General features: G+C 43.0%; 1 protein-coding gene across 1 annotated transcript; it reads right to left on the minus strand.

Moving 5' to 3' along the window:
- Window positions 1-312: 312 nt before the first annotated feature.
- Window positions 313-8,810, minus strand: vwa1 (von Willebrand factor A domain containing 1). The gene is made up of 6 exons (XM_086212730.1): window positions 8,452-8,810; window positions 5,464-6,021; window positions 3,726-4,055; window positions 2,985-3,260; window positions 2,519-2,788; window positions 313-1,485 (listed from the first exon to the last, which is right to left on the minus strand). The coding sequence occupies exons 1-6, from the start codon at window positions 8,534-8,536 to the stop codon at window positions 1,457-1,459; spliced, it is 1,548 nt and encodes a 515-aa protein (XP_086068856.1). The 5' UTR covers window positions 8,537-8,810; the 3' UTR covers window positions 313-1,456.
- Between the last annotated feature and the right edge of the window lie 2,300 nt (window positions 8,811-11,110).

Here is an 11,110-nt window from a genome sequence, read left to right on the forward strand (position 1 = left end):
CTCCCACGGTCCAAAGACATGCAAGAGGGCCTCAGCCCCCCCCCCCCCCCCCAACCTTAACAGGATAAGAGGTAGGAAATAGATGGATGGATATGACATAGAGATTTAATTAGGATTGGTGTGACATGACATAGAGCTGTGGATATAGGATGATTAAATTGAGGATGAAAGAAACCCAAAACAGGTTTTTGAGAAAGAAATATTATGGTGTGCTGGTTAAATGAAATAGGAGATGATAGTACGCATGTTTGTCTGTAGTGCATAATGTAGTAACACGGACCAGAAACCTTCAATCCAAAGTCCTTTGAGGGGGGTATTTGGACTCTGCTGCTGAATTAAAACAAAGTTAAAAAAAAAAAAATTACAAACATCTGTAAACTAATCGAGTCAAGCCACGAAAAAAGGAAGACAGAAGGAAAAAAGGAGAGAGAAAGAAAAGAAACAAAGACAAGACACAAATGACTTACAGTAGTTTTTAATTGGCAAGGTAAGCGTATGTGATATGTGAATAATATTTCCCTCAAATCTTAGTTGATGTTGATAGCTTGTATTATGATTAAAAAAATACACTAAAGTATTAACAAAATTATTCAAGACTTTATTGCAAGCTTATGTTAAAACATAGAAAACTGAGAGCATAACAATCAGAGATCAGCTGTAGGCCTGTGTGGATCCTGCCAGTAGGGGGCAACAAAGACTTGGATTAAAAAAAAAGGTAAAAGTCCTGAAACGTAAACAGTTCTTCTGCAAAATCTGCACACTCTCAAAATTACATGACATTTGACTAATAAATATGAATGATTGCTCTATGCACAGAGATCATTATAAGACTTCTATCACACATCTGTAACACATCTCTGTAGATTCAAGGTATCTTCACAATGTCCTAAAAGTCATTATTACATCTCATCATGAAATGAAATGGAGAAGAAATGCAAGTATGAGCCATAAGTATACATCATCAATGTAAATCAGATGTTCTCTTTTCATTATCAAAAAAAAAGCTGCTTTAGACACGAGGCCCACATATGGCGTAGAGAGTTCTGCAAAAGAGACCACATGAAACATGCCTGCTCTGTATCGGCAGAACAGACCTATAATATCTTTATTTAGCTTGCATCTTTTCATTGGAGTATTATACATTTACTACATGTGTAAACCAGAGGAGACAAGAGAAATGGAAAAGCAAACTGCAGCAGTCATCATATTGTCTCCAACCGCTCTCAAGAGTCTACGGCTTCCACATGAGTCCTCCGTGAGCCAAGCCACACGTCTCTCTCTCTCTCTCTCTCTCTCTCTCTCTCTCTCTCTCTCTCTCTCTCTCTCTCTCTCTCTCTCTCCTGGATGATGTCCACAGAGGGGAGTAGCAGGGGAAAGAATAACCGATGAAAGTCAGCATTCTTAAGGAGCCGTTGACCCTCCATCTTTGGTAAGGTGCATATGCAGTTCAGGGGTGCTATGATCGGTATCCATATGCTAATGCATCTGGAGGGTAGACGGAGTGATATGATTGGATATTAACATTTGACATACACATACAAAGAACATTATAAATATCTTATATCATTCAAATTACATGATTAAGTTAGTACAACATGTTTCAGTATAAAAGTCTTTGTGTATTCAGTTTACACAAAACATTTTTAGAGGTATAAAAATATTGGCCAAGCCAACAGGTTTTTCAATTTCTGAGAACGTTTTGCCCACAAATCAATTCAGATGAGGAAACAAGTTACATCTTGTGGTGTCAAAATAACTAAACTGAGGGGAAAAGACAAGAAGATAGACAACCTTCTCTCCTCAATGCATTCGGGCCCTGAGACCCACAGCGACCAACTGACTGCTAGTTAGCTTAGCACAATGAATAGTAGTGGATGAGAAGTGTAAGCATACCTCAGCCAAAAATCATCCTACACTTGGCTTGAAATGGCTGGTAACAGGATTAAGGTATTGAATAACATATTCTATGAAATAACAATTTAAAATTCAGGTTTTTCGTAACTTTAGAAATAGGTACATCAAACAGAAAATACTTTTCCGTTTTTTAACCGAGCACCTCAAAAGCCCCAATGCAACTCTGGCCAACATAACAAAGAAAAGCAGGAGCATGTGCTGCTACTAATTACTCTGCATTCCTTCTAATCTATTTAAATACGCGGAGGAGGAGGAGCTACAGGATTCGGAACCTAAGTGAACAAGATGAAGGTGTGCTAACCTGCCCATCCACCATCATTCACTGTGCTAAGCTAACTAGCTTTAGGTCAGGCTTTTATGTCCAAGCTCCTTAATGCAACACACAGAGGAAACAAGGGTATTTATCTTCTTGTCTGGTTCTGAAGAGGATGGACAAAAAGTGTACATCCCAAAAAGTTTGTGTTTTTGCCTTTAAGAGGCGCTAGTGGGAGGGGGGGGGCTTTAGAAAAAAAACATGCTAGCTGTGTATTTTCTGGTACCACCTATGAACAAAAAATACACAGGGGTATTGCTTTCATCCTCATGATGACATCTCAAAACTAACCTGAGTGAAACTCTGCTGTGCAGCACAGTCCCTCTCCCCGCGCTGTCTTGTAAATGGGTGACACGCACACTCTTGCCGAAGGGGGGAGGTGTGTGAGGCGTGTTGACAGAGAATTAGGTGGTAAGTAGAGAGAGGAACGCTGGGCGGAGCTTTGCTGTCCCTCCCAGGTGAGCCAGTAGCCCCTCAAACCGGTGTCGCTGCCCTTCCAGTTGACCTGCACTGAGTCACTCCCTACTGTGGTCAGCTGCAGGTCCGCAAGGGCTGGAGTCACTGGAAATAGACCACCGGACAGTGAAAAGTGTTACAAAGATGACGTTACGTGGACTTGTGCTGGTTCCAGCACCAGGAGCAGCTCAGCCTCCCAACTGGTCAAACCTGAATACCACTATGTGAAATTTAAGATGCACTAAGGAATAAGCTGTGCAACATTAGGGCGAGTTAGCAGGAAACTAATCCTATACCTCACCTTCCTGAGTGCACACCTTCACTGACATGGCCCTCTCCTTGCCCGAGGCGTGCCTGGCGCTGACGGTGACCAAGTAGGTGGTGTCAGGTTGGAGGTTCTTGAGGAGCGTGGAGTTTTGCCTTCTGTCCACTGTGACAGCGTGAACTTTTCCCCTGGGCAGGGCAGCATATTCGATGTAGTAACTTGTGACAGTCTGCGGCTGAAGAGGACCCCAACTGACCCGAACACTGGTTTGACCCGATTCAGAGACCGTAACCACGGCTGGACTCAGCACCTCTGGTGGGAAAGTGACACAAGCACAACAGTGAAGCAGTAAAACGAAATAGAAGGAAAATAAAATATGAGGGCTACAACCCCTCCTAATAACCTCCATGGGGAGCTTAAGCTCACACTCACATTTTGTTTTTTTTAGAATAATACAAAAACTACGATGCAGATTTTCACCAAAATTGGTAGATAGATGAAGCATGCACCAAGGTAGAACCCATTTCATTTTGGGGTAAACCCATTTAACATAGCTAAAATCTACATTTCTCTTTTAGTTGGTTTTGGCTTATAGTTCTCATCACTGGTTTATCATGTCACCGCAGAGTGAAATCTTTAAATTGATTAGAAGTTTTTAAAAAAATCCCTCCCCACAACAGATTAACATTGTCGAAAAAGATTTGGCTCTTTCAGATTAAAGATTTTGAGGAAGTAGCACAGTAAGTGATGTAGCGTTTCCACGGGACAGAGGCCAACCTGGTTTTGTTGTGAAGCTGACAGTGAGGGTGTTAAATGCTTGCTCATTGGACTCCGGGGTCAACCTGGCGATATAGGTGGTGTCAGGCTTCAGGCCTATCAGCTTGGCAGAGCTGGAGTCTCCAGGCTGGACCATCCTCTGGTACTGACCACCACCGGTGCTTGGACTGGTCCCAGTTCCAGCCCCTGTACCTCCCGCTCCTCCTGTCGGTACCGGGCCAAAGCGGATCTCGTAGTAGCCTTTTATACCAGATAGAACGGGTCGCCACTGGAGCGTGGCGGAGGTGGAGGAGACATCCCTGACAGTTATTCGCTCAGCTCGTATGATTTCTGTTCAAGGCAGGGGGATAGAAGTCTAGTGTAAAAATAAAGCATGTTATCATTTTGCAAAGAGAGTCAGAGGATGATGACGGGAAAGAGCCGGCGCTAAAAATGCCTCAGCTTCAGACAGTCTCAGACAGAGAGACTTGGGTTTCTGAATGCATTCATAACCTCTGCAATAAGACAACTTGAAATAGCCAACCTGGATAGCCCCTGCAACAAAATAAACTCCACCGAGACGCCAATGTTGAATTCAACCCTTATTTATACTCAGCATCATAACTTACGACCGCGCTAAATAACCCCTGAGGTGTCCCTCGCAAGTTACGCGGTGGTTACCTAATCTGGCTAGAGAAATGAGGAGCCTCGACAGTCTATATTTATCCATACAGTACATGTATGTATAAATAAATGTATGTCCCACGACTGGCATAGTGTTAGAGGATGCCACGAGGGAAGTTGAATTAATAAGCCATTAATAGATCGTCCTATCTCAGTACACGTCCACAGACACACTTGGTGTCCTATTTGGCTCCGGTGTCTTCAGGAGCATGTGTGGAATTAGAGGGACGCACGGCGACTTGTAACGCATCTGTGTGTGTGTGAGTGGGAGGCTGCTTGTGGGATTGTGAACCTTTGAATGAGGGCGTTTTTCAAAGCTACTGAAGCACAAGTTGGTAAGGCACCCTTACAACCTTTGATGCGTAAAGCTGAGCTGCTGTTTAGACTGAAAATAAGCGTGGATGATGAGTATCCATCATTCAGAGTTGAATTTTGGAAAAATGTGACCTGCCATCACATTGCCAGTCACGTGAGCCCAAGCCGATGCAGGATTCACCACATAGCGTTGTAGCATTCTGCTGTTTCCAGAGCAACAAGGAAAAGAGACTATTTGTTTCTTGGGGGAACAACCTGGCACTGAGACGGTACAAAGATGTAAATTGTGCCATTGCATTGTATCGCTACCAAAGCTGTGTTTTCTGGAGTTGCAGTTCACACCCACACTGCTGTACTGTCTGATTTAGTCTGAAACCAGCCTGAGTGATCAGAGGAAGTCATCTTTATGGAACGTTAGCGTCCACAAGGGCTTCAACAACTGATGCTTCATGAAGAGCACCTGTCAATCATTATACCACTCCCTTTTTATAGCAGCAGATTTACTAATGGCTGCGATGATTTCTCTACTTGTGTTGTTTTGTATTTGGTATGTGTTTACTGAATTATGTCATATTTATTTGTATTTGTTGAATAAGGACTACAGATGGATTTTCTATTCATGTAAGCATGAAATAAAGAGTCCAGCTCACTGAGTAGCAACAAGGCTGATAGGAAAATGGAATTCTTCTTAAAAATGTAAAAGTGCTCACATGCGGAATTCTTTTCTTCAAAATTACAGTGATCAGTATCTCCGACTCACCAATGATGGCCTGCCGCAGGTCCTCTGTGATGATTCTCATGTCATCAATGTCCACAAAGTACAGGTGCTCCTCAGCAGGTGCGCTCACCACTTTCCTCAACACCTGATAGTTACCATGTCCGGTAGAGACCACCAGCACCGCCACACCCTCCTCCCTCAGCTCATCCATTGGTCCAACCACATCACCCGGTTTCACCCCATCCGTCAACCACACCAGCACCCTCGGGAGCCCCGGTCGGGTCCCATCTGCCGCTCCTGGCCTCAGCACCCTGTCCTTGGCCATTCTCAGCGCCTCTACAGTGTTGGTGTCCCCTCTTAGGGGTTTGATGCTCCTCAAAGCCCCCTGGAGGCCATTTTGGGTGCTATAAGTGTCAAAACCAAACTCAAGGCGTGGTCGGGTTCCCACCTGCAGTACTCCAACCCTCACTTGATCCTCCCCCAGCGAGAAGGGGAGGAGGAGCTCGGAGAGGAAGGTGAGCATGCGGGAGTGTTCGTAGGACGACACGCTACCTGAGGAGTCCAACAGGAAGAGGACGTCCCCCTCGCAGCAGTTGAGCACTGTGGAGGAAGAAGACAAACCCACATCAGTACAGCTATTATTAGATCAAAGAGCAGGGCTGGAGCTGCCTTTGATTTCACTCCCTTTCATGCCTCAGTATCACTTTCCAGAAAAACACCACAGAACCACCACTTTTTAAAGGGAAAGTCAGATGCAAGGAAGAAGCTAACTAATTACAGTCGAGATAAGAAGAAACATAAACAAACTGAGGGCTACATGTCGGAGGGGGAGAACAGTAGCTGGGATTTTAAGGGGAGGGAGAGCAAAAGAGGGGTTGACAAGGGAAAAGAAAAGGTGTTAAAAGAAAGGGGGTGTGGGGGGGTTACTGGCAGTTCCATGCGAGAGGCGAGGAGGAATGTTGGATGGCGATATTCAGAGCAGAGAAAGAGAGAGAGAAAGAAAAACAAGCGCCAGAAAAATAATATTTAGTTGCCGAGCACAATGAGAGAAACACCGGTGAGAGATGATGGCGTTAGACGGCCTCGGGAGTTTCCGTCCCGACCGCCAACTCTGACACTTTATGTTCTTTGGATGCTTTTAAAATAATGATTATTAAATGTTTGAGGCATGAGGTGTTGAAAGCTGAGAGTGCTGCGAAGGCATGCACACACACACGCACGCACACACAAACACACGCGCATGCATACATGCAGCCTGCCTTTCCATCAGCTTGAAGAATTCTTTACAACTCTCTTGTTTGAACTTTGCGCAGGTGTGTCTTTATCACACTGTTGACGTCTGGTGATAGTTTTTTTTTTGATCCCCCACTGTTTATCCAGAGAAACGTTCAACTGCGCTCCTCTGTTGCTATCAAGCGCTCCATGAATGGGATTTATTGGGGATTACAGAACTACAGTGATGTGATGATGGAAAAATGAAGCGCCGCATGTCACTAGTTAAACACTGTGGAACTGCTGCTGCTGCTGCTGAACACAAACACACACACACACACACATGCACGCACGTAGTGCATGGTGAGGGGGTATATATGGTCATGAAAATTCTGGAATAGTCATGGAATTCAAAAAATTTTTTTTAAATTTCCAAGCCGGAAGTTTGGGGAAAAGTTATGTAATTTTGTTTCACAAAAACCTCCACGTGGTTCAATTGAGAGAAAAAAAAAAGATGAATATTGATTTCCTTTAATACCTTTGCGTCAAACCACAAGATTTCCATTAAGTTTCGTTAGATATATGCTGGTATATTTTGGTATGGGTTTTTATTTGTGAAAAAAAAAAACTTTTACTCTCACACTACAGTCGAGAGAATTTTCCTCAAAGTCGCAGAAAAAATCATCAATGAATCGGTAAGAAAATGTGTGTGTGTCAGACCAATACCAGGAGATACTGTAGACACATGATCATACCATTAAAGGTTATTAAAGGTTCATTTTGTGTTCGAATACAATTTTAAATGAAATGTTGTGGTGCTGCAGTGATGTCCGGACACATTATAGTCTACAGATCTGAGAAAACGTATTGGTTTGATAGAAATCACAACTAAATTCACATCATAAATGGTTCAGTGAGTTTTTGACAATTTTGAAAGTGTCGTACGTTAAAAAAAATTAACATTTCTTCTGTTCTAATATTGCAGATCACATAGCAATGGCAAAATCGGTCAAAAAATATGATGGCATATGGAAATATTCTTTTTCTGTCGGTCGTCATGGAGACGAGATGTTCTTTATTGTCCAGCAACAGGTGCACTTATAAAAAGCCCAATTACTGTAAGCTAAGTTGCTTCAACTGGTCAGGTTCCTATTCATGGAAATAGCAAAGTGACAGCACCTCACTCACCATTACACACACACACACACACACACACACACACACACACACACACACACACACACACACACATATACACACACACACATTGCGGTAAAGATCAGGGGTGTCACCTCCAAGTTTAGCCTCTCAGACATGTTCGTTTTTCAGGATGGATGCTTGTGTATTTTTATGTGAAAATAAAAGAATTCAAGACTTGAATCACCAGTCAACAGCAGCAGATGAAGTGGCTTCAAATGCTTTCATGCTTTAATGGGATGCAGATGAGTGGGTCACTTTAACCTCTTATCAACCGTGATGGAACCCTCACAGAAACTGCTTCGGTTTCTAGTTGAGTTTATAAAAATGTCTTCTTGAAGAAACACAATTAGACCAGCGTACATTTCTCACGTTAACGGGAGCACCCAACCTGAGTGGGTGGTCCCTGCGTGCTCTGGGAGGAACTGGATTTCATCAACCTGAAGTTGTGCCATCTCCCTGTGTCAGATCAACCCCACCCTGGTGATCCTCCCCGATGATCTACATCCAACCACGGCAGCCGACGAACATTATTAGCGTGTGTTTAATTTTTGGTTATGATTTCTGCCATATTTCGATATTGCTGTTGTTGTTTTAAATAATTGCGTTCAGGGGTCTCACCTCCCTCAGATGCGGGGTTCTGGGCAACTGACGGCCGGCTGCACAAACACAGCAGCATCCATGTCAGTAACATGTATCTCTCCATCACTGCAACTTGTTCTTCAGACAAAACACAAAAGAGACAGTTTCTTCAGTGGCGCACGTATCCACCAGAGTCCCAGTGAGTCAAAGCATAATTCTCCAGTCACGTCCTGCCCGGCCTTTCATTAAGATCCTCTTTCCTCTTCGTTGGTCATCGCAGACAAACTAAACTACCTGGAGGCAAACTCCGAGTGAAACCAGCCAAACCTTCAACTTCAGTCTCTCTCTGTGTGTGTGTATGTGTGTGCGCGCGTAGTCCGGACGATCCCGAATGCGCTTCCCTGCGCTGGAGACTTGGAGTGTCAAAAACACAAAATGTCCATACAAGTTTTCCGGATATCAGACTTTCAAAATAAAACTAGATTTGCATGTGATGTATGATATTATATGTTATGATTCATCACATTATATGATTATTGGAAGGGCTGCACGGTGGTGCAGTGGTTAGCACTGTGGCCTCCCAGCAAGAAGGTTCCGGGGTTCCCAGCTCGGGCACGGGATCTTTCTGTGTGGAGTCTCCATGTTCTCCCTGTGCCTGTGTGGGTTCTCTCCGGGTACTCCGGCTTCCTCCCACAGTCCAAAGACATGCAATTTGGGGTCTAGGCTGATTGGATTCTCTAAAGTGACCGTAGGTATGAATGTGAGTGTGAATGGTTGTTCGTCTCTGTTTGTTGGCCCTGCAATGGACTGGCGACCTGTCCAGGGTGAACCCCGCCTCTCGCCCGTAGATGCTGCGACCCTTACTAGTAAGGAATAAGCAGAAAACGACGATGGATGATTATTGGATTGTTTTTTAACTGATGATTTACACACCAAAATCTGAGGCAAGATGAGGATCACATTGATAAGATGTGATTGGTTGTCCATGTTGACAATATTAATGTTTTTAAACAAAATATTCCTTCACACATCTACAGTATGATAAGAAAGGAGAGGCCAGAAAGTTACAAAAGAATCCCACATGTTGTCTAACTGGGAATAACATTTTTATTTGCAGTGTGTTTAGTACGAGAGCTTCATCGGGTAAAACAAGGTTTTTACAAGCTATTATTATCTGATTAAAATTAGGTGTTTCATAATACAAAAGATGTACGATACTCTGCTACGAGTGTTTGTGAATTGTTTGTCGTGTGTTGACAAAAATGAGCCCTTTTTCAAAATCACGCAAATTAAAAGGGTATAAAGATGCACTGAGGATTTCCATCCTAGCTTAAGATATCTTTTTGGTGCCAATTTTTCTGTTAGAAATGAAACATTTCCAGCTAGAAATGTTTTATTCTGACAGTGTTGTGATAAAACGATGTGTTTAGCAGGAAGTTCTTAATTTGTTCCCAGAAGGGTCTTCTGAAGTGAGATACCTCTTTAAAAAAAAAGTCTAAAAATGTTTTCTTTGGTTACAGATTATATTGAACAAGAATATTCATTACATTTATCCATGTAGGGACATTATTCAAAATTATCTGACACCATTAAAACGTTCTGTAAAATATTTTGTTCGACTAACTGTGACAAATGTTAACCAATGTTGTGGGAATGTTCCCTGCTAGCTAGGGACTTGATATTTTATGCACTTATTTGAAAAGTATTTATTTACTTTCCTCTGAAAAATGAGTCATCAGGAGGGGTGCAAATTTGACTCAGCGGAAACCATTTTGACACATAACAACATTGTAAACACATGTATAGTTGATTTATTTAATCGTGTTCCTGCTGAGTGTGTAACCACTGTTAAAGCGAGCCAGCATGCATGGCTCTGAGTTCTAGAACTAACCGATTTGGATCAGGGTCGTAAGGAACTACATCTACGTTTAGTTTAATGACACGACAAAATGGCTGCTGTGAAAAGGGTCATTTGAAGACAAAAGTGTCCCTCGTGTAAATGTAAATACCTACTGAGTACTCACAGGTAAGTGCTTTGGTCTCATGACGACTATAATCTGTCCACTTGATTGCTTGTTCAAGGTTTTATAGTTTATTTTAAGCTCAAATCAAAATTTTGTTGATTACTGAGCATAAGTCTGGATACAAGAGGTGTGGCTTATACTGGACGGATGTGCTTGAGAGTTTGCAAACTGACCTTTTTTGACAGTTATGATGTTGTTCATAGCTGGTGGCTATGGGCACTTCTCAATACATGTGACTGACTCTGTCTGCTTTCTGGAGTCTTAAAGAAGTGATTTAGGAGAACTTGAGAGGCAAAATACTCCTTAGGGTGTTCATGTTGGGGTTAGGGGGAGGTAAGCAGAGTAAGTTTCCAGAAAATTAATGGATGTAAATTCCCCATAAGTGACTTTAGGAAAGGATCTTGTTAAATGGCCGATCAGTGGGAGTGGGGCCTTTTATTTTGGAGGTATGAAGCTGCCAAAGTTTCCCTCTGCTGATGTCTGTCTAGCTTGACAGCTCCTCCCCTCCCTTTCTCCAACTCAGAATAGTAAACAGGACTATGTTCACTATCCAGGCATCAACACCTTGGATGTGAGCCACAGAAGTGTCCCCATTAGCATGGACATGAATAGGGGACCCTCTAAAAAGTCCCTTAACCCTCCTCCCCTTCGCACGTAACCGATATGAGGTCAGC

The sequence above is a fragment of the Aulostomus chinensis genome, chromosome 9, assembly GCF_037954235.1.
Source record: "Aulostomus chinensis isolate RoL2024-O1b breed Wild chromosome 9, RoL_Achi_v1.0, whole genome shotgun sequence".
NCBI lineage: Eukaryota > Metazoa > Chordata > Actinopteri > Syngnathiformes > Aulostomidae > Aulostomus > Aulostomus chinensis.

Coding starts and splice junctions, on each gene's coding strand:
- vwa1 (XM_086212730.1), bottom strand. CDS start 8,536: ATGGAGAGATACATGTTACTGACATGGATGCTGCTGTGTTTGTGCAGC. Junction 4,056..5,463: donor CCTGCGGCAGGCCATCATTG/GTGAGTCGGAGA, acceptor TGCCTTGAACAG/AAATCATACGAGCTGAGCGA. Junction 3,261..3,725: donor CAGCTTCACAACAAAACCAG/GTTGGCCTCTGT, acceptor CTTTCCCACCAG/AGGTGCTGAGTCCAGCCGTG.